The 25,023-nt window shown below is 38.7% G+C and overlaps 1 protein-coding gene across 2 annotated transcripts in view; it reads right to left on the bottom strand.

Moving 5' to 3' along the window:
* SPATA17 (spermatogenesis associated 17) overlaps positions 1–25,023 on the bottom strand; it is a 282,434-nt gene that overhangs the window by 242,242 nt on the left and 15,169 nt on the right. Inside the window, exons 2-3 of one of the 2 annotated variants that reach the window (XM_075530400.1) lie at positions 23,350–23,439; positions 20,030–20,111 (exon numbers count right to left, since the gene is read on the bottom strand). In XM_075530400.1, coding sequence (XP_075386515.1) covers positions 20,030–20,111; positions 23,350–23,439 — 172 coding nt within the window. The remainder of the gene's footprint in view (positions 1–20,029; positions 20,112–23,349; positions 23,440–25,023) is intronic. The other variant, XM_075530408.1, reaches the window with a different exon arrangement.

Below are 25,023 nucleotides of genomic sequence, written 5' to 3'. Positions count from 1 at the left end.
ATAAGAGTTGTATGAGCCCCAATAAAAATATTTATTAAATTAAAAAAAGAGCAATTGAATATTAAGAAAGCATGCCATCCTTGCCCAGTTCAAGTCCATAAGCCCGATATTAGCCCATATGTGCGATACCAATCTATAAAGTCCTCTTCAGATTCATAAAACACATGAAATGATGCTGAATGTAGGAAGATCACAGGCCACTGGCTAGAAAGGCTTTTGGATCCAGTGGCAATGAAAGCATCTCAGCGCTGGCAGGAGTCTCCATACGGCTCCTTCAGCTCCAGGGCTTTAGTGTCGCACCATGCGTCTTATCTGCAGGAATGTCTCATAAAGGAGTGAGCCTGTGTCCCACCTCCAGCCAGCGAACTATTTATCGCCTTAGCACCTCCACATGAGGTCATCAAGTTTGTGACCTGATTGACAGGCTAAACTCCACCCCATTACTCTTAAGTCTCAAACTGACAACAGATTATGTAACTGCCGCAGAGAATGATATTCAAAAATACTCACCAACATAGAGTGGGGCCACTCACTTAGAATTACTACATACTGATCTCTCCCTTTCCATTTCAATGTTCCTGCTTCACATATTTACATATGCATATCATAATGGCTCCATGCATTTCGTTAAATAAACCTACCATATCTTATTTTATCTTTTCTTTAATGTTGAATGTCTCATTTTAGAGAATGAGTAAAGAAGTGTTTCAAGAAGGAATGCTCAACCTCTTTCACAGGTAAAACTTGTAAAGTACTGTGTATTTATAAAAAATTTATGTGACAGCAATGATAACTGTATAACCCAACTCGAGGGGAATGAATAACAAATTGCAGGTGAATGGATACATTGGACAGTGTAAGATACAGCAAAAATAACAGTAATATATAATATAAACTCCTGGGGAGTAGGGTGGGAGAGGGAGGGGATAGAAGGGAGCTGATATCAAAGAGTTCAAAATGTTTTGAAACTGATTGTGGTAGCAATTATAAAATTATGCTTGATCTAACTGGATTGTGGATTGTTATAATATCTGTAGGAGCTCCCAATAAAATGATCATTTAAAAAATTTTACTAATAAATAAAAGCCATCCTTTTTACACCTTAGGGGGTATAAAAATGTTTTCATGTGACAAAGGCATACAATTTGATAAGATTAAATGGATTTCCTTCCTAGGCTGGACAATACAGAGGAAATATCGGCATTACAACAATGACAGGATAACCTTTGGAAACCTGCACATAAGGAAAGTGGATCTGATAAACTTGCGCCTTTGTTATTTTCCACATCAGTGCCATCCTCATTCCATAATTTTGAGCATAATCATTAAAATGATTTATCATCAAGTAATCACAAGTGTTTTGTGTATATGCTTTGCCTTGTTTTGCTGGCAACTGATACTGATCTGGTTATTATCAACAGCTAATGTTTAAAACAACCTTTGTTTTTCCATTCAAAAGAGTGAAAGTCAATCATTTTAGTTCCTCGGTTATTGTAAAATATTGTTTAAAAATAGTTGCACCAAAACCTAAAACTATTTCATGATTATAATGAAAACAATAACATATATTTTAATTTAAAATTATTTACTAATAAATTTAACTCTTAATGCTGCCCTGCAACGGTGTTTACCTAAAATCTAAGACCCCTTAGGTTATAAAATATGTTGTGTTCCAATTTTGTGTTCTGTTACTAAAGAGTGAAAAGCATTGCCTTGTTATCTTATGGTCAATTCAGAAAAACTATAGAGATGAATATACAAAGAGCTGAACATTGTTTCACAGAGGAAACATTCATGTATAAAGTGAAGATGAGTCTATGATCCAACGACATCAACCAATTATCAGTTTTAGAAACTGTGAGTAAGATTGTGTGCGTGTATATAAAATATACACTGAAAATTAAAAAGAAATCATTTTATTGGGGCGCATACAACTCTTATCACAATCCATACATACAGCAATTGAGTAAAGCACCCTTATACATTCGTTGCCTTCATTATTCTCAAAATTCGCCTTCTGCTTGGGTTCCTGGAATCAGTTCATTTTCCTTTTTTTCCCTCCCCCTCCCTCCCCGTTTCCCCCTCCCTCATGAAATTTAATAAAACTTTGTTCCATTATTACTTTTTTATAAACTCAATCAAATATTTAAATCTTTCCAGCAGCACTAAAATAGTAAGTAGTGTATAAATACCTTGAGCCTTACTTTCTTTTTAAAAAATTATTATGAATTGGGAGTTAATGCATATGAAGAGTGTGATAGTCTGGGTACTTTAGAGAAACAAATCCACAGATACTCATATGTGTAAGAGAGAGTTTTATATAAAGGTTAAGTGCATATCAAGAAAACAATCCGGTGCTGCCCAAACCCACAAGTCCAACATTAACCCATATGTCCAACACCAATCCACAAAGTCCTCCTCTCTCTCACAAAACACACACTATGACTCCGACTGCAGGAGGACAGCCAAATCAGTGAATGTGTAAGCATCTTAGCACTGGCAGGGGTCTCCACATGGCTGCTACAGCACCCAGGGCTGCATCGGGGTAGGTCCATGCGGTTTCTCCTTGGGGATGTCTCACAGGAAGTGAACCTTGCAAACTGAAGCAGGGAACTGGCTAAGGCAGCGGCACCATGGTCTGACTATCACAAAGCAAGAGACCCAAGAACTAGAAAGGAGAGGCTCATCAAGCCATCTATCTCTATGCCCTTCAATTAACCCCAAATGTGTTTATTGGCCAGACTGGCACAATAAACTCTAACTATATCAAAGAGGTACACCCCCAAATCTGGAATTTTATTTCAAAGCTATGTATTTAAATGTTTTTTACAAAACAACCTTATCACCTTCAAAGTACTCTCCATTACACTTAATATATTGGTCAAATCTGCAGTTCTACTTGCTGTCCTTATGGGTTCATAAACTCCGAGTTTCATCGACCGAAAAGCATATAACACAACTTCAAGAGGATGACCCCCAATGACATAAAACCGAGATGAACCCTCATGTGAACAAACAAATTAACAAAACAGAAAATGTGGAAACCAGATCAGGTGCAGAGTGAATCAGCAGGGGGGGGTCAACTGACAAGGTTTTAACTGTTCAAGACAGGTTTACTCCTCTGATATTCCATACTCCCTTCACCAATGCACTCTTGCTTGGTAACCACTTTCCTCTCATCCCTCTGTTATGGATAGAGGCAGATCACAGGAGGCTTATACCTTATGTACTCCCACAAATAAAACTTGGGCTCCCACTGTCATTCATTGCCTTCTGAAAACTGGAGTCTCACAGTTTAGCCTCCTTTGATTTTGGACGATATGGTTCACAATCTTCCAGTAACTGATGATGTGCTTCTTCCATGTGGATTTAGGAAACAAGTCTTGAAGACCCCAGACACTATTTTATCTGATAGCTAGGCACCATCTAATTTCTTCACCACGTTTTGATATGGCACTCATATCTTCTGTGTTCCCTTCCTGAGGAGCTTCGCTTTTCAATAAGCGGGAAGGCTGGCTATCACATTCCCTCTGCCCATTGCCCAGGGGTGTGACTAGCTCTATGGTCAGACAGAGTACATTGGAAAGTAAACTAATGTAGATGTATTCGTTTGAAATTTAATGCCTTGTAATTTGTTCTCTCCTCTTACACATTTTAAATTTACTCTAGCTTTTCTTATTGTCTATTATTGTGTCAATTAAGATTTTTCTCTGGTTAATTTTGTTATTGCTGTTGGGGTTTTTCTTTTTTGCTCTTACTTTTTTATGTTTTTTTTCATATAAATTTCAGGATAAATTAATCTATAGAGATAGTACTAGATTAATAGTTTCCTACAGTTATGGAAGGGGTGATTGAGGGAAAATGGGGAGCTAATAATGAGTATAAGAAAGAAGATTATGTTCTAAACTTAATTGCGGTGATGATTTCAAAACTCTTTTAATATGTTAATATATTAAATTATATGTTATGTGAATCATATGTCAATAAAACTTTTTTTTTGGTTAGTGAAACTCAATGATTTTTTAAAACATGAGCTTTTTCCCACAAACTTTTGTGGCCTCTTTGTATATAGAACTGCATTTATAAATTGATCATCTCCTTTTAAATCACAATTAACTTTACAAAATTATCTTCGAAGAGCTGTTAACATATTCTAAGTAAATATTCTGCAGTTGTTAACATATTCTAACAAAATATTCTAATTCAAATGTTGGATAATGTGGTTCCCATAAAAACTCATTACCATCCTCTCAACTCCAATTCAGGGACCCTACAGGACAGAGTAACTTGTCTCCTAGGCATCCCAAGGTTGTCGTCATGTTCATGGAAACAGACGGTGTCATCTTCGTCCTGCACACAGGTAGCAGCCTCAACACGGAGCCACCAGGGCTCTGCCATGGTTCCCCTACACATATGTTATTCTTTCATCATAATTTAAAAGCAGAACAGTGAGCTATTAGTCATTGCTAGTAGATTACTTATAACTAATTACATTATAAGTAATATGATTAGTTATATATATTTATTTCATGATAACTCATATGTAGTTAACATGTATTTGAGTTGACTTTGTATTTTCCTACTCTTAGAATTTGAGATAAGATATAAAATAATGTATTTGAAATTAACCATAATGTAAGCTATGTAAGAGTAAGGTATAAAAATTAAATTTAAAGAATAACAAAATGTATAAAAGTTCAACAGTTAATACTGATGAAGTCACTCAGGTTAAACTGAAATTGCTAGTGCTCAAAAAAAATAGAAAAAACATTAATGAGGGCATTGATATCGTTTCAATGAACATAACCCAGGGTTATAACTCATGGTGTCAATGCTCCCCGCTTTCGCCTGTAACTGATCATAGATTCCTTAGTAGTGCTTATTGTCACTTTTAGTCATAGAATACTATTGATGTACTTCTGAACTGCTGACGTGTGATTTCCGAGATTATATAAGTGAATGACTGCATTATTAGTGTAATATTAGCTTTATTGGTATAACAGTATTAGTGACTTCTTTTCCTTTAATGACTACTGCATTCTCCCGAAAGTTACTGATATAGTTCACGACTACTGATTATCACAATGCTGTTGCTAAAATAGCGGAACATTTGGCAAAATCACTGACTATAAAAGCCCCAGAAGCACCACAAACCACAGCAAGTGCTGGCAGTGCATGTGGACAAAATAATGTGACTTGAAGCATCGTTGTAATCGGGAAATAATGACTACTCTCATTGGAGCACATCAGAAAGTGGAAAAAGTCAATTAGCCTAAGAGTTTAGCCTTAAGGTATAATGATGCATGTAACCAGGGCCCACAAAAATGTTTTTGTTGTTATAACTAACTGCAGGGGCACATTTATATATATAAAAAAATAATGAATTTCTGCTGAAAAACTGTGTCGACGGTCCTTTCAGGTCACCACCTCTGACAGTGTCCCCCAGTGTGCCATCATTCTCGCAGCCCCCAAGGGATGGCAATAAAAAATAGGATCATCTATGTGGTCTCGTTTTGAAAATCATTTAAAATCTGAATAGAAATAGATTGGTTCAATGACATCTTTCTGTAAGGCTGTCTCTAGAAAAACATGATAAGTCCATTCCAGTTCATGAAGACTCGGTGTGTGCAGAAAGAATTGTGTTCCATGGGGTGTTTTAGTGGCTGAATCTTTGGAAAGAGCTCACCAGGCTTTTCTTCCTAGACACCTCTGAAGGGATTGGAACCACCAACCTTTTGGTCTGCAACAAATGTGTTAACTGCACCACCTAGGAACTCCATATAAAACACAGGGTCTTTTAAAGTGCTCTTAGGACTTCTGGTTTCAGTCATCTGTCTGTTTGCTCTTTGCCATAACTGGGACTGTTGACCCCTTCAAGTTTCTTAACAGCTTTCTCCTCTTTTTTCTGCGATAGGATGTCACAGAAAAATTATCTCTATGTAATCGCTCTGTAATGATAGACTTTTAAAATTACATATTTATTTTCTACACAATTCCTTTCCATAAGTCCTACCAAGTGTGTCCCACAAACTTCTGTTCTTAGTCATCTGCGCTGCTGATCATGTACATGTTTTAATCCAGTTGTATAAGAAGGCACCAAACCTTTATTAGCAACTCTGAGCCTTAACCCCTCTTCCATAGTGTATTGGACAGGGTTCTCTAGAGTGACAAACCAGATTGCTAGTAATTATATATAAATATATTTATAAAAATAGATATATAATTCAAGAAATGAACCGTTAAATTATATACAGATAGATAATACAAGGAATTAACAGTTAAATTATATAGTAGTGGGACACTAGCAGTCCTTCAAGGCTTGAGAGCTGCCAGTTGCCAGTCCCCTTCTGTAGAGAGAGCTGGGCTATATATATCCAGGCATCAAACAGCAAGGCCGGTCCCCAACTGTCATCAACTGTCGGTCCCCAGCTCCAGAGATGAACATTCCAATCGTGTGGGCTTAAAGGGACCTCAACTTACAGCGACACATTCCACAGGCCAGGCATCCCACAGGTAGTGTACCCCTTTAAACTGAGGCACAGAACAAGCAAGGTGAGGCTCACTGAGCCATTTATCCCTCTGCCCTTCAGTTAATCCTAATTGTGTTTATTGGCCAGGCTGGCACAATAAACTATAGCACACAGTTTGGTTCCGTGAATATTTGTCAAGTGCTTATGATGATGGGCCAGGTGCCCTGCTGAAACACAGGACCATAGCCTTATCAGAGATCACCACATGGAGGTGTCCTAACATCAGCACAAACTGAAAATGTTCAAAACTTCTTTTGGGAAGCATCACCAGGGGCTCCTCTCAGAATCTTTGGAACACACATTCCTGGTTTTGCTGTCATTATCATCACCAATCAGCTTTGCTGAGATAAACACCCAACTATCAACTATCTCTGTAGCTTACCAAAAAAAAGGGTTGTTTCTCACTCACATTACATATAAGCTAAGGTTCCCCCTTGCTATGTTGCCCGAGTCTCTTCTCCCCAGCTGCGAGGTTACCAAGGGCAGCCCAGATCTTCGCTGTTATTCCTGTGCGAGTCATAGAATGAGAAGACCTTCTAAAGCTCCAGCCAGGGCAGGACATAGGCCCATTTGCTCAGGATCTATGGACAATGGACAGAATCAATGGATGCTGTGGTTAGGAGCCATCGAGTCAGTTTCAACCCACAGCGACCCTCTGCACGCAGAATGAAACACTGCCCAGTCCTGCACAATCCTCACGATTGTTCCCATGCATGAACCCATTGTGGCAATCACCGTGGCAATCCATCTGAGGGAAGACCTTTCTCTTTTGAGGTGCCCCTGCACTTTACCAAACAGGATGTCCTTCTCCAGGGACTGGTCTTTCCTGACAATATGTCCAAAGTATGTAAGGCAGTCTTGCCTCTAAGGACCACTCTGACCTTATTTCTTCCAAGACAGATGGGTTTGTCCTTTTATCAGTCCCGGGTGCTTTCAATATTCTTCTCCAGCCCCACCATTCAAATGCATCAAGTCTTCTTTGGTCTTCCTTCTTCAACGTGCCATTTTCGCATACATATGAAGCAAGTGAAAATACCATGGCTTGGTTCAGATGCACCTTAGTCCTCAAAGTAACAGCTTTGCTTTTCAATACTTAGAGAGGTCTTGTGCAGCAGATTTACCTAATGCAATGTGTCTTTTGATCTCTTGACTGCTGCTTCCATGAGCATTGATTGTGGATCCAAGCAAGATGAAATCCATGACAACCTCCACCTTTTCTCCATTTATCACGATGTTATCTATGGGCCCAGTTGGGAGGATTTTCGTCTCCTTCACATTGCACAGTAATCCGTACTGAAGGCTGAAAACCATGATCTCCATAGGCAAGTGCTTCAGGTCTCCTCACTTTCAACTAGCTGCATCATCTGCATATATCAAGTTGTTAATAAGTCTTCCTCCAATCCTGATGCCACGCTCTTCTTCATATAATCCAGCTTCTCTAATTATGCACTTAGCATCCAGACTGAAAAAGTATGTCAAAAGGATCATAGCCCTTAAGAAGAATGGAAATTCCAGAATACTCCATTTTGCTTATTAGGAACTTCTACATGGATCAGGAGGCCGTTGTGTGAGCAGAACAAAGGAATACTTCATGACTTCAAATAAGGAAAGGTGTGCATTGGGGTTATATTTTACAAATCAATTGACAGAGACAAATCATCACTTCATGAAGAAGCTGCATTGAACATATAGGCAGAGGGAGAGGCATATCAATATTCATTCATTTCATTTTATGGAAAGAAAAAAATAACATTTTTCACATATTTGTTATCTACCACTTCTGCATTGTGAGTCTCTAGAAGGGAGAGCACTATAAAGCACTTCCCATATTTAGTTGACTCACACTCTTAACTTATTTCCAGCAAGTCAATACCAAACCCACAGCAACCCTGTAGGACTGGGTAGAGGTGCCCTTGTGGGGTTTTGAGACTGTATCTGTTTATGGGATTAGAAAGCCTCCTCTTTCTCCCTCACAGTGGCTGGAAGTTTTTAACTACTGACCTTGTGGCCACTATGCCACCAAGGCTCCTCACCCAGTTGACCACTAGCTCCTTTTTTCTGGAATGCTGTAAAATGAAGATTATAATAAATGGTATCATTCATTTTATAATTTAATGATAAAAGTGGCATATGAAGATGTATGGCAAAGCATTAACAAGGTACACATCATGTCTGAAGTCTCCCTAAATACTATTTTCTGCTTGTGGGAGTCACTGGAAGGTAATCATCATAAAGCTAAATCTGGAAGGATAAGTATTAATTCAGGACAATATGGAGGAGGTCTGAGTGAGGAAGGGTATTCCAAGAAAAGTGAACAGAATTTGCAAAACCATGCAAGTAGGTGAAGAAATGGCGTTTGGGGATAATGGTAAATGACTTAATGGTAAATAGTTTAATCCAAGCATATTTATACAGGTGTAATAAAATTGGGACTAGATAAAAAGCAAATGTCAAATTATTAAAGACTTAATATATCAGGTAAAAGAGTTTGAACTTTATTCTTTATACAGCGGGGAAAAGGACTTCAGGAAGGGAGTAAAATGAAGTTTATATTAGAATAAAAATTCTTTTGTGAAAGATTTTTTAAAACAATTTATTAGGGGCTCATACAAGTCTTATCACAGTCCAGACATATACATACATCAATTGTATAAAGCACATCTGTACATTCTTTGCCCTAATCATTTTCTTTTTTTTTCTCCTCTTTTCTTTTTTTTACATTTTATTAGGGACTCATACAACTCTTATCACAATCCACACATATACATACATCAATTGTACAAAGTACATCCATACATTCCCTGCCCCAATCATTCTCAAAGCATTTGCTCTCCACTTAAGCCCTTTGCATCAGGTCCTCTTTTTTTTTTTTTCCCTCCCTCCCCGCTCCCCTCTGTGAAAGTTTTTAATGACCAGAAGGAGGCAGGGAGTTAGAAGTACGGAGTGAGAGTTTTGGGAGTGGCGGATGGTGGGTAGTCCAGGATGATTCCTGGCTTCCTCAGGCTTGGATTTATGCTTGAATGGTGGCATAGACAAGGAAATTAAATCAGTGGCTTTCAGTCATGCTCCGATGATTACAAATCATGCTCAAGTGATAACAGAGAACAGGCAAAGATTCAAAGAAGTTGAGCTTCCCCAGCTTCCAGAATAACTGTACTGCGTGTATCTATTATACATAAAAGCAAACCCACTGCAATCAAGTCCACTCTGATTCACAGAGATCCTGGCAGGGGGGGGGCAGAGTAGAACCCCCCCTTCTTTGGGTTTCATAGTCTGCAAATTTTTACAGAACGGGCAACCTCATCTTTCTTCCGTGGACAGCTAGTGGATTTGAACCTTTGGCCTTGCGTTTACAGCCTCGTACTTACTCCACTGTGCCTCAAGGGTTCCTTTCTATTCTACGTAGAGAACTCAACATTTTGTCTAAGAAGTTCTGTTACTAAAACCTAGCTTTAAAATAATGAGACTACATTCACTTTATTACTTAACCATATATGTTATCATTGTTATGGTTATTATTGTTTAAAATGGCTTGACCAAAGAAAGCTACACAGAATAAATGGAAAGTGTTGGACTAAATATAGTTACTATGCTAATATGTTTAACCGATAACTTATGGAGATTCTAACAGTATCCTTACTCTCTAACCTAAGAAAATAGCCCTTTCTTGCCTTCTTACTTCAGGTTTTTGTGGTTGTTAATCCCTAGTTCTGTTTTTTCTAAAACCTGAACTTCCAGATCCTACTCTAGGGGTTTAGAAGAGAAGGAAGGACAAAGAAAGAGGAAAAAAGAAGCCGCTTCCTGGGGTAAAACTAGTTTTCTTGCTGATGGATGTCATCGAGTTGGTTCCAACTCCTAGTCACCTGATGTACCACAGCACAAAACACTGCCCAGTCCTGGACTCTTCACATTGTGATGACTGAGCCCGTTGTTACGGCCACTGTGTCCGTCCAGTTCATTGAGGGTCTTCCCCTTTGTTGCTGAATCTCCAATTCACCAAGCATGATGTCCTTCTTCAGCGACTGCTCCCTCCTGATGACATGTCCAGAGGATGTGCAACAAAGTCTTGCCATCCTTGCTTCTAAGGAGCATTTTGGTCATACTTCTACCCAGATAGATTTGTTTGTTCTTCTGGCAATGCATGGTATGTTCAATATTAGTTGCCAAAATCATAATTCCAATAAATAAATTCTTCTCTGGTATCTTTGTGAAGTGCAAGACACAGCATTTGGCACTTGATTGCTCTGGTGGCACAGCGGTTAAGCACTCAGTTGGCAGTAGGAAGATGGCTACTCAGCAAGAGGTGAATGTGACTGTCAGTTTCCGTAAAGATTACAGCCTTCAAACCACTACAGGGTAGTTCTGCTCTGTCCTCTAGGCTCATTGTGAATCACAATCAACTGAATGTCAATGGGTGTATTGTTTCTGGAAGGTCCCTCTAGAGCAGCGGTTCTCAACCTTCCTAATGCCACGACCCTTAAATACAGTTCCTCATGTGGTGGTGACCCCCAACCATACAATTATTTTTGTTGCTACTTCATAACTGTAATTTTTCTCCTGTTATGAATCGGGAAACTCCTGTGAAAGGGTTGTTCGACCCCCCAAAGGGGTTGCGACCCACAGGTTGAGAACCGCTGTTCTAGAGGGACTGCCTGGTGGCACCTCTGAAGGAAACTACACTCTAAGCACTAGAGAACAATCAGTCTGGCCAACATTCCCATTCCCGGCTGAGGCATAGGAGTTCTTTGAGGACAAACGTTGAGGAATCAAAATACATGAACTTCGACAATGGGTATCTTTTAAATGAAGGCAGGAGTTCTTGATATTCTGGTACTACATCAGTCCCAAGGGGTCTTAAGTATAACATGAAAGGAGTAAGTATCCAATAACCGCAGAGACTAATTTACTGAACAGCTCACTAAGGCGATCGCCCAATTCATCTCATGGAAAGAAACAAGTGACACTTTTTGCATATGTGTTACCTAGCACTTCTGCATTGTGACGTCAGAAGGGCCGTGCGTGCGTGCTGTAAAGCCCTCCCACAGTTGGTTGACTCACACGCCAGCTAACCCACTGCCAGCAAGTTGACGGCAACTCATAGCAACCCTGGAGGGCTGGGTGAAGCTGCCCCTGTGGGCTTTTGAGAATGTACCTGTTTATGGGAGTAGAAAGCCTCATCTTTCTCCCTCGCAGTGGCTGCAGGTTTTGAACTGCTGACCTTGTGGCCACTATGCCAGCAGGGTTCCTCACTTAGTTGGTCACTTAGGTCCTTTTTATTGGAATGCTCTAAAATGAAAACTTTTTTAGAAATTTACATTTTGGGCAAAACTAAGTTCATAACTTTATTTAGTACTTGACAGCTATTCCATATGGATGGGAGTTCTTAAGATCGGAGTCACACTTTATCTCTTTGGTGCAGGACTCAGCAACCAACACGGGGTACACATGCAGTAGCTACATAATCAGGGCTTAAAAATAACGCCAGTAATGTTAGCAGTTGCCTTTTTTTTTTTTATAAAAGTTTTTGCTGTGAAATAGGCAAAGGTTTATAGAACAGATTATCGGTTTCACATTTGACAATTTATATACATTTTGTTTCAACTTATCCATTTAAATCTGTTCAATAGCCCATCACTTATCCTACTTCTTTACTGTGTTTCTGTTTCCACTGTTTCCCTCTCTGTCCCTGAGAAGATGCTGCCCTTTTAAGGTTAAATGGTTGATTATTCTAACACAGTGAATTCAGTCCCAGACCCAAAGGGTGATGAAGTGCCACAGTTTGGGGGACCCACTAGTCTCTATTTGACCAATAAACCTGTCTCTTTTATGATTCTAAGTTAGTTCCATATTTTTCTCTCCCTATCATCAGGACCTTCTAACGTGATCCTAATCAGGCACCACTTAGTTCTTCTGGTGGTAGGGTTTTGGAACCTGATATTTGCATGGCTCATTAGCCCACTGGATTAATTGTTTCCATGTGCACTTTGATTTTCATCATTTTTTGTGGGATACAAAAAGCATTTTCCCCAGGTTGTTCCCTATATTTCTTGTATGCCCAGCCTAGGACATGCTTGCAACACATGGTAAATGACTGAAGCACACTTGGAAGCAAGCTGCTTAAAAGCTATCTCCCTGAGGGCATCAGCCATCCAGAGTCATCAGGCACTCTTGTCTGTGCCACCATAGGTGGGACACACTCCCTGCTGATAAGGATAGTGATTGTTTCATTGAACAAGAGCCAGAGACAAGGTCAAGCCAACTCAAGGAGGACCAAGGTTAGTCTGCCATCTTGAATCTAGGTTCTGCCCATCTTGTCACATGTATACCCCTAGTCCCTCCTCTTCCTATTGCGTGTACATCCCTAGATCGCTCCCCTTCCATTGCTTATATTGCCTATCGTACAACCCCTTCCTGTGATGCACATGGTTGCCTGTCATCAGGGGGGCTTGCATGCCCCCTAAGTATATGTAAGCCTTGGTTAGAAATGTATTGTCCACTTTCTCTGGATTCCTCTAACCATTCTTTCCACTGGATAAGGAGGGACCTATGGTTGCACCTTTTGGGAGTTAAAAAACCCATGGCCTTACTCATCAAAGTAGGAATAGTCATTAATGTCCCCCAAGTTTTTGGCATGATCCCACAGGTCCAGTGACTCCTTTCTTCTCAATGTGCTTGGTTGTCTAAGAAAATTTCCTAAAATTTTCCTCTCTAAATCCCTCTACTTCTGTGGATATATTTGTAGCAATGGCAAATCCACATATTTAAATATCCTCCTTTGTCAAACCTGAATATATTAGTGGGTAAACTCCTATATTCTGTCCCATACCTTATCAGCCTGCACATCTATTCAAGCATCTACATGTAGAACACAGATGATGCAGGGTTGTGTATCTGGCAGTATTTCCTTCTGTGGCCTTTGACTCTTGAAAATCTCCCAGTGTCGTTCTCTGCCGCACATCAGTTTTTTCTAACCTCCCTCATATTGTATATTTCCTTTCCTTTCACCCAAGTTAGCCATTTATTAACTATGCTCCAAAGAATCCCCAAAGAAACCTAGCATCACAGTGGTTTATACCTTGCATTGCTAACCATAAGGTTGGCTGTTCAAACCCACATCAGAAGAAAGATGAGACTGTCTACTCCATAACGATTTATAGTCTCAGAAACCTTAAGAAGAAGTTCTACTCTGTCCTATAGGGCAACTGCAAATCAGAAGTGAATTGGTATCTTTGGACTTTTAAATCTTATGCCCCACACTTTTCATAGAATCTTCCCTTTTTGTAGAAAAACACTATCAACACTATCTTATAAATGAAAAAAACTGAGGTTGAAAGAGGTTAAAAAAATTAACCCAAGTCAAACAGATACTAATTGCTGGAACTAAAATGGAAATCCAGGTTGATCTGTGTCAAAGCCAAGGAAAGATAGACTGAAAGACACTGGAATAATTAATTTTCATAGAATTCATAGGTACAATGGCTACTAAAAAAGTAAACTATTTTCTCAATTCAAAGATAATCTTTTAATAGTAGCTTAATCTTTCTGGAAAGTGGAATATATGAAACATATTAAGTCATTTCTATTCTTAAATATCTGTTAATTTTTTTAAAAAAGGATGTCTTACAGATTGTACTGCCAAGGTTCTCTAGGCAATACTGCTCCCAGTGCCATTCTCTCAACTCAGCCAAGGATGATTGAGATAGCCACCACTGTCACAAATGGGCGGTGCACAATCCGTCCTACTCCACATGCCAACTCTGTCCTGAGGACGTTTCAGCACCCTACCCTGGTCAGTCAGTCCTGGCTGCTCCAAGCCCTCTCTCTTTCATCCTCGCGTGCCTGGGATGAGGTTAGTGAGCACCAGGCTTCTCTCTCTCTCTCTCTCTCTCTCTCTCTCTCTCTCTCTCTCTCTCTCTCTCTCTCTCTCTCTCTCTCTCGGGCTCCACAATGAGTGGAAAAGACATAGTGTCTTTATTCAATCAGGGAAAAAAATCAAGAGAAATGATACACATACGTATGGTAAAGTCGGAGAAGAATCTATGAACAAAGCTTCCATTTCCCCAAGGGACAAATTTACTCTCTAGCGAACAGACTCACTCTCGCCATCCAAAAAGTGCACGTTTATCTTCCATCGCTTTTATTGGTCCCAACACAAAGCCACCACACGTTACATCCTGCTTCCTGGTCCCTCAGAAGCCCCTGTTCGTCTGGTCTGTGCCTACTCAATGACCTCATGTGTGATCTAGTTATCAGATAACAGGGCCAAAAGCAAAATGATTTAACTGCATAGGGTTTTCACATAACACCTATGTGTATTCTATATTTCCCTTTTAGAATCTGGTGAAACTAGGAAATACTATATATTTTACTTAGAGTTCTTTACATTGAGATTGAATGTCAATATGTGCATTAAGCCTTTTGTGTTATACCTAAATATGTAAGAAACTAATTTTAGTAAATAATTGGTAGCTAAAATAATTAGTAACCACTTTTATTATAAATAATGCAAATAACAGAAATATAGGATATAAACACAACCCAATTTAGTCTTTGGTCTGAAGAGAAAATTTTAAATCCAAACCTAGACAAGTAGATTAAAAAATATATGTCTATTATCCTTGTAATGCTATAATTATTTAGATTGCCTCATTTTTTACTGCAATGCTAGAAATAGCAAGATCCAAAAGCATACTTCCCCCTCGATACAGTCTTTTGTTAGCTTTATTGGCATATAATTCACCTATCAGACAATTCAATAGTTCTATCATATTAAGAAGAGTTATGCAAGCATCATCACAATTTTAGAACATTTTCTTCTTTTCTGTGCTCATAATTAGCTTCTCTTTCCCCTAAACCTTCCTGCCATACACCCCATAAACCATCAATCCATTTACTATCCCTATACATTTACCTATCCTGGATTTCACATATAGAAAAAGAGACAAAACAACAATAATAACAAAGATAAACAGAAAAACATTGATTGAAAAGAAAGCAGAAAACATTATAAACTAGAACAAATGTTAAATAGATTTAAAGGGTGACCAAATGATAAGGTGTTACATTTTAATCTCAGCGCATCTACACTAATTCACTTTCCAAAGCACTCTGCGTGATAACAAGGCTCTTCACATCCCTGACATGTGGTCAGAGAGAGTTCACCAGAGGCTTCATCCATGTGGATTCCCTCTGCACTTTTTTATATGCGATTTATCCCAGTACTACTGCTCTTGTTAAGGGCTTTTTAAAAATTTAGTGACTCTGTTGAAAGTTCACAGAATATTTTTAGGAATATAACAAGAAAGGCAGCCAAGAGTAGTGGAAAGCATAAGGGTTTTGAAATCACATAAGAGTGGTTTAAATTTGGCTACACTTATTATACACAGCGTGTCGTTGTGGAAGTTCTGAATCTAAAGTTCTTCCTCTATAAAGAACAATGATACCCATATGGTTAGAGTAAAATTGTATAGAGTTGGTAGAGTCATTCATTTAGAAAACTGAATAGAGCAATATTTAGCTAACAGAGGGCAGTCAATGGTTCTACCTATTACATTCATTTTTCTATTATTTTATTTTTAACTTTTTGTTATAAATTAGTTGATGTTTTACAGACTACACCAGTGTTCCATTAAACAATTGCATCATATTTTATTTTATGTCATTAATTACAATCCCCCCAAATGTAATATCACCTACCCCACTGACTCCTGGTGCTTTCAATTTCCATTCCTTTTTCTTCCCTACCCCTTCCTGCTTCAGAATTTTGTATTTGAGCCAATGCTGCTCTTTCAATTTCAAATGAGTGATTATTCCAAAGACTGTCTATCTCTCTAGTGTTCACCTTAAAGACCTGTCTAATGTTCACTAGGAAATTGAGCCATAGAGTGAGTTTGGTCTAAGCCTGATAGGTGTAAGAGAGCCATAGTACAAGGGTTCCACTAGTTTCTCTTTGGCTAGTAAACATGGTCGTTTTTTAAAAAATAATGAGTTGGGGTTTGTCCCACATTCTTACCCTATACTACCTAAAACCTTCTAATGTGATCCTTTGCAGAGAAAAATAATAGTAGAAGCCAGGAACCACCTAGTTCTCCTAGCCTCTAGTTCATGAAGGCTGGTGTTCACATTACCCATTAATCCACAGTCCTGATTACTTCCATGTGCTTTCCATTTTCTCCACTGTGCTTTGCTTTGGACAAGGAGACAGCAATAGTTGCAACTTAGAGTGGGCACCCCAAGCTTCTAAGACCCCAATCACTACTCAACAAAATAAGATTTACAACAAGGTCCTTCTGGACCATGGTACGGCAACTGTCCTTTGTGCCCCTGAGATCATGGTCTGAAGACCCCAGACCCACAATTCATTCCATCAAAGTGTTTGGTTATGGGTGAGATTTTTGTATAACTCTGTACCCATGTATGCTCTACTCTATTCATTGATATATTTGCAACATATATAAAATATCTGTAGAAACATACTTCAAAACCTGGATGCATTTGTGGGTATAGCCCCATTTTCCTTCCCATTTCTGTTCGATGTGTGTGTCTGTCTACACATTTACTGGTAGAATATTGTTACTCCAGAATTGTATTTATAATGGTGTTTTTTGGAAGACCTGGGAAGATGGAGATAGTCCCCTGCCTAGCACTCCTCTGTGTGGCCCAAGGCTTGACAGGTGAGGAGGTCAGTTCTAGGAACTGAGACATGGGACCTCAATTGTCAGCACTCCAGGAATATTTTTGATACCCCTCTCTGATTTCTTGACCTCAGATGACCTTAGAGCTGAGCAAGCTGTGGTCTCCTCTCTCCCTTAGGTCAGAGGGGTCAGTCGGGTCAGAGGGGACGGCGAGCGCAATACTCTCTTCTCCTTTGTGACCCACCAGCATGGGGGGATATCCCACAGCAGACTTCCCCCCAAGTGGAGCCCCGGCCCCATGTCTCTCTGGACCACTGGGAGCCCTGGAGGTTGGAGCTCATGGTGGTAGGAACAGAGTCTTCAAAGTTTCACTCCTTTACCTGGTCCCCTCCATCCCCATCCCCACCCCTCTCCTTTCAAGGGCACAGCTCTAATGGCTGCCAGATAGAAACTCCCAGCTACCTGGACCAGGGATCCTGTTCCCTGGTAAGACAGGAACACAACTTGAACTCTCTGTGTACTTTAATGGTATTTAGCCTTTCTCCTTGCTTTTTTGTTTTGTTTTTTTGAGGTACAAAACCACAAAACTCTACCTGCCAGAGGAGCCAGAACTCAGTGTTCTAGAGTCTCCTGGCAGCTCCCCATCCCCTACCAAGGCATCTGGTTGACACTGGGACTTACTGTCTTTATCAGGGGCCGCCTCCTGTTTGAAGTCCCCCCTCTTCCCACCTTGGGCACCCACTCTAATAGTCTACTTCCACCCTGTGACACCAACACGAAGGGTGAATAGTCTTGAGTGGTGCTAAAACCCAATACTGCTCCTCATGATAATACAGGATGCTCCCTCCTTGAGAACAGGGAACCTGCATGCCACTGAGATAACAGACTGGCTGCACTCTCCCTATGTAATATACAATGTCAGTAAGTGACTCTGACAGTTTCCTTCATATACCCTTCACCTACCCCAACCACCATTGCCTCAAGAATCCCACTCCCTCCCCCCACCTCAGTAATGCACACTCTCTCATAACCTACCAAGTAATAACATACCTCTTAAAATCTTCTCTTCCAACTCATCAAAAATTACTCTATTTAACAGGAAGTCTCCTGTAAGTAATACTACCACTTACAATCTACTCGAGCACAGATCTCCTATTCCTCTTTTTTTTCCCTATTCCTCTTACATTCCCCCCCACCCCGCAAACTATCGGTCCCTCCTTATCTTTACACAATAGGATTTCTAGCTGCTATCTGATTCTCCTCTAACCTAAAGAGCCAACCCCTCCTCCCTGTCATCAATGCTGTGACCACTATGCCACGCAAACAACAGCCATCAGCAGCTACCACAAAAAATCAAGAGAAACATCAGTCACAACTGAAGAGCACCCAAACCCAATGGAATACAAAGAAAACGAAGCCCTTAACTGCTAGAAAGAAAGTGGTGTTGAGGGCCATACATACGATCTGGGGATCAATCCAGAAAACAAAAGGAGAAAGGGAGATACTGAAAATCTCACACTCAAAGGAAACTCAGAAATTAAAGCAATGAGTTAGCAGAAATATAAAAACACAATGCAAGATCTGAACAATACAATGGGAGAAAAGAAAAATGGCATCAATGAACTTGAAGATAACCAAGCAACGAGAGAAACAACAAAACAAAATCAGCAAAAGAATCTGAACAAAGCCTGAGGATGATGTGGTAGGTGATGAAGAGAAATAATATTTGAATTATTAGAGTGCCAGGGGAGGAAGAAACAAATAAGCCCACAGTGAAAATACTAATAGAATTCTTAGAAGAAGATTTCCCCAATATCAAAAAGGAGGAGACAGTAACCATCCAAGAAGAAGAGAGTACACCAAATAGGTTACACTACCAAAACCTCACCCCTCCTGTCCCCCACCAAAAACACATCAAGGCATATAGTAGTCAAATTATCCAACTTCAAGGAGAAAGAGAACAGCTAGAGAGGAAAAAGCAGTCACCTACAAAGGTAATAAGATAATAAACTCAGACCTCCCCACAGAAGCCACACAGGAAAGAAAATATTGGAGCAACATGTTCTGAAAGTTGAAAGACAACAATTGTAAGAGAAAATAGCGAAACAAAAAAAAAGAAGAAAAATGGAGCTGATAACTTAATGAAACAGGTTGCTGATTAGAAGCCTTCACATTGCGAGCTTAGACATTTATCTTTTTCACGAAATTTCAAAAACTTTTAGCTGAGGTAAGAGTTGGTGATCTATCGTATACTTCTGCATGTCTATGAGAATGTACACATGATGGTGGCATGCTGCATTTATCATGACAAATCTTCAAAAGATTTCAAAATTTAGTAATAAATGATAGCAAACAGTATAGAAATAAATTGTTTTGTTTTTATGTTTTGTGATATTATTTGTAGGATACATTTGAATACTATAGCTTTCTAGTTACCTAATACATGCCATTCAAGATTTCCAAGTATCTAACAAAAAAAAAACAAAGAAAAATTTTAAATAATTTAACCAATATATACTGACTTGTTTATAGACCAGCCTGATTTGGAAAAAAAAAATTTTAATGAGCAAGAAACCGTGCCTGTTCTTAAAGAGCTTACTATCTAAAAAAGGACAGGTAACCATCAACAAATACATTATCATACACTGTGAAAGGTATTTCAGCTTAAATCGAATATGTGGTTTATTTAGGGCATAAAGAAGCAAAAAATCAATTCTCAGAAAAGATCTCATACTAAAAATCAAACCAAATTTTGTCCCTCTTTACTATTAATAATTTCCAAACTCTATGTAAATATGGCTGGAGTGAATAATCTACAGCATACTATATCATTTAAATGCTAACATATATAAATTGTATATTTACCTTCACCACTAATTGATAATGCTGTCTGCTTAAGAAAGCTCTCCACCATTTTTGAATAATTGTTATTCCTTTGTGTAAAGACCTAGAATGAAAAACATGTATATTAATATCTTCTCATTCTAACAAGGTTGTCTCTTTTTTCAGTCAAAGAAGTCAAATTCAATGTCAAGTTTATGTACATTTTTATAGGATAGAGAGTTATCAGAAGGTATAGAGTTACTCATTTCTACAAGTAGAAACAGCATAGATAACTGCAAAATTCAGTGTCTCTTCTGGGCTTGTCACATTAAACCATTATTTTAAAATTTCAATAATCTTCAAAAGTTTTCTCTTTTAAATTCTTTTTAATGGAGGCTGTGAAACAGGATATAGTGACATGTTGAAGAAGAAATCAGGAACTAATACGAATCATTACTGCTGTTAGTTGCTTTCCAGTCATTCTCAACTCATGGGTCGTGAGATGTACAAGAGTGCCTTTCATGTGACAGTCAGACTTTCAGCTGGCAGTTGAACACTCTGTGTTACCAGGGAGCCCAGGGCATCATTAGAAGTACATGGGAACTTTCCTCCATTCTGATGTTCCTCCATCTCTCCAATTGAAAGTCCAGTTTGGTGACTTTAAAGATACGATCTTTACTTGTAAATGGCTAACCCAGAAACCAGTTCTTCACACCTCAAATCCACCTACCTGGCACCTAAGGCACCTACTAGATGATTTATGAAAGTATAAAACTCTTAATTTTTTTTAAATAAATCATTTTATTGGGGGTTCTTACAGCTCTTATAAGAGTCCACACATCCATTGTGTCCAGCACACTTGTACATATGTCGGCATCATCCTTTTCAAAACATTTTCTTTCTACTTGAGCCTTTGGTATCAGCTTATTTTTCCCTTCCACCACCTTCCCACCCTCATGACCATTTCATAAATTATAAACTATTATTGTTTTCATATCTCACACCATCTGCTGTCTCCCTTCACACATGTTTCTGTTGCTTGTCACCACTGTGGTGTGTGTGTGTGTTAAAACTCTTAAAAGACATACATTAGGTAACTGTGAACATATAGCATTTAAGTAGGAAATGACCACAAGATACATATTATTTTCACAGGTTATGATTGAAATAGAGATTTAAGTGGCTTTTTAAAGGCTTATCTCAGAGATGTGTTAAATGTTATTTATTCATTAGTGATCAGATAATCAAATAAAGAAATTATATGGGAAAGAGTAATGTGACATTGGGAAAAGTCACAGCAATGGAGATGATGATATAAAGGCAAGGTCACTTTTAGAGAACAAAGTGTGTACAGGTCATCAGACCTACTTTGCCACAACATTATAGTGATTTTGGATACAGCTATAAAAGAGACACAGAGCGTGCTTATACAATGATTGTGGTAGCATTATTGCTAAAGTATTAGATGTAATTCCCAATCTACGATCTGAATTTTGATAGATGAGCTATATTCTTCTTCCACCTTATCTAAGAAGATAGACTTTTAGATTTGAAGGGAAAGAAGGTAAAATGTGGGAAAATTAAAGATAGGGATTTACTTCAGTTGGGCTGCTAACTGCAAAGTCAGCAATCCCAAAGCACCAACTGCTCCACAGGAGAAAGACAAGGCTTTCTACTCCCACCAAATGTACAGACTCGAAAACCCACCTGGGGCAGCACTGTTCTGTCCTGCAGAATTGCTATGAGTTGGAATTGACTCAATGAGAGACTTATCTATTCTAACATCATTCTTCATCTACTAGCTCAGTGAATTAAGTGTTGTATTGTTTACCCAAAAGCCAGTGATTTGAACTCACTAGTCATTCTGAGGGAAAAAGATGAGGTCGCCTCTGTAAAGATTTACACCAGAGCAATCCTGCCCTATCAATTAGTATTGACTCAATGACGGTGGATTTAGGTTGTTATGAAACTTGAACAAAATGATCTGAACAAGTAGCTTTTGAATATTGGGAATTTTTTAAAGTAGAGCTATGTCCGGCTGGACCAGAGGATGTACACTGGCACAGATAGGAACTGGAAATACAGGGAATCCAGACAGATGAACTCTTCAGGACCAGTGGTGAGAGTGGTGATACCAGGAGGGTGGAGGGAAGGTGAGGGAGTGTGGGATACAGAAAGATTTCTCACAAGCTGTCTCCCCCAAATATATGCCAGACAGCTGCTTGGGAATGACTATACTTGGACGTCATCAGAAGTAGGTCAGGGGTTATTCTCCCTGAATGCTATCAGCCATCTAGAGCAAGTAGTTACCACTGTTTATCCCACAACAAATAGGGCCCACTCCCTTCTGATAAGGATAGTAGTTGTCTGTTTCCTTGTAGGAGACCCCAGAAAGGTCAAACCCGCCCAAGGATGATCATGGTTAGGTCGACATCTTGAATCTAGGGTCCGCCCATCTTGTCACATGTATAATCCCAATCCCTCCCCTTCCTATTGCGTGTATGTCCCTAGAGCACCCCTTCTGATTACTGTATTACCTATAGTACAGCCCCTTCCTGTGACGTATGTCCTCACCTGTAATTAGGGGGCTTGCATGTCCCCAGATAATATAAAAGGGGCCAGGGCTACCATTAAACTCTCTCCCTCCATGTGGATCATCAGCGGGGCAGAGGTGAGTATGCTACCTTGAAACATGTCTGACTCCCATTTATTTCAATACTTCTATCTCTCATGATCTCTGTAACTTTACTATGATCTTTACTTATTATCGCTGCATAATTGTGCCTACCGGACCCGTAATGATGTGTTAGGGGCTGGCTTCCCCTGACAAGGGAGAAAGGGGGGACTGATTACAAGGATCTACATATAATCTCCTTTCTGGGGGACAGACAGGGGAGAAGTGGGTGAAGGGAGACGTCGGAGAGTATAAGATATGACAAAATAATTTAATGTATACATTATCAAGGATTCATGGGGGAGTGGGGAGGGAGGGGAAAATGAGGAGCTGATACCAAGGACTCAAGTAGAAAGCAATGTTTTGAGAATGATGAGGAAAAAAAGGTACAAAAGTGCTTGACACAATGGATGTATGTGTGAATTGTGATAATAGTTATACAAGCCCCAAAAAAATGATTAAATTATTTAAAAAAGTAGAGATAGTTCTATATAATTTTTTGATATATATGGAAATTGAATTAGATAGTATGTTACCTAATAACATATTTCAAAAAGTTATCGTATGATTTACCAACATAATAAAAAATGAAATAAGAGCTTCTTTAATATGAAAAATATATTAATACATTACATTTTCTAAAGATCTTAAAAATAGATCTGAGGTTTTCATGACAAGAAGAGTATACCTGATATATGCCCGAACTTTACACCCTCGAAACCAGCTCTGGATTTTAATCGCTGCATCATTTTCCTTCTTCCTAAATTGATCCACAACACTAACAAAAATTTTTAAAACAATTCATCAGTAAATTATATAACTGTAAAGAAAGTCACACAGTTGAACATAATCTTTCATTTCTTCTAAAAACAATCATTATAATTGCAATTTTAAGTAAAATTAAAATAATAAAGCATTTTAAAAATCATGCACAATGATTTTAAAATTAACCTTTCTTCAAGAGGCCACATGCTTTCAACAGCTTCACTTTTTAATTTTTATAATCACTTGTTTTGCAACCTAATTAATTTGATAGCAATTTTTATTAGAGGATAAAAAATAAATATGCTATTTTGTCATTATTTTTAAAACATAATTATTTGAATTTACTGTTTAAAGATTCCAACATATAAAGTATATGCATATTGCATTTAATTCAAGAATCAAATGAATTTCAACCATGTAAAATGAATCCATCATGCAATGCCTATTTTTATGGAATTCTCCGGAAGTCCATTTAAATTAAAGGAGGCACTGAGGTTTATGAAAAGAAGAAATTCTATTGTTGGATTTTACTGAATTATTGCAAGAAAAAAATCAGTAAAGACAGGTCTCCTTCATTTTATTAGTCAGTATTTTCCATACCCCTCATCAAGTAATAAAATGATATTGTATAGGTCATTGACGTGGACTACGTGGATGAATGTCTCTTCTAGCATTCTGGTTGGTATCTTTTTAGAACTTCTTATTTGCTGAATGAATAAAAAATAGCTAGTCATCTTTCTTCTGCAGAGTGGCTGGTAGCTTAGAAGTAGTGACCTTGTGGTTAGCAGCCCAATACATGAACACTACACCACCAGGGCTTCCTAAAGGTGTTTTATAGAAAAAGAAAATAGAATCAACAGATAAGCTGTGGGGAAATAAAAACAGTTGTCATCTAGTTGACTCTGACACACGGCAACTGCATCTTTGTCAGAGTAGAACTGTGCTTCATAGGATTTTCATGCTTGAGCTTCCCCCAGGTCTTTCCTCCAAGACTTTTCTGGCCAAATCTACAACCTTTTGGAGAGCAGACAAGCAGTTTAAGCATTGATAATATCCAGGGAATTAACTTATAGTTCTAGATAGCTAGGGGGAAGAGTTGCTTTGCATCCTAACTGGGATCCATGGGAAGGGAAAAACCTCAAAAGAACAAATATTTGTGCATCACGTTCACACATTGACTTAGATGTACAATAGAGAGTGAGCTAACATTGGAGAGAATTCACTCAAATCAGTAAGACTAAATAAGGTGTAACACAGAAAGAATATAGCTGGATTGTCTGATAATGGGAAGACACTGTGATAAGATTACTGTTAGATGCAATAAAATTAGCTGGAAATCATCAAGAATGTGAGAGTACTCTAGGTAATAGGATTGGAAGAAGAAAACATTTCGTTATTTTTGTATGCTTGAACTATGTGCAGCCCATGAACTATGTGCAGCCCATGTAAATTGAGTAAACTATATTCTTGGCTCATGTTCTTATACTCCAAATGGGAGGGAGAACAGTTTAAAATTCTTTCCTCAAGGGAGACTTCCCGGACACTCCAGACACTTGTAGGTCTTTCCATTATGTACCCTCATAGCTCTTCATAGTAT

This window comes from Tenrec ecaudatus, chromosome 1, assembly GCF_050624435.1.
Source record: "Tenrec ecaudatus isolate mTenEca1 chromosome 1, mTenEca1.hap1, whole genome shotgun sequence".
Lineage (NCBI taxonomy): Eukaryota > Metazoa > Chordata > Mammalia > Afrosoricida > Tenrecidae > Tenrec > Tenrec ecaudatus.
This window is presented reverse-complemented; position numbering and strand designations above follow the sequence as displayed.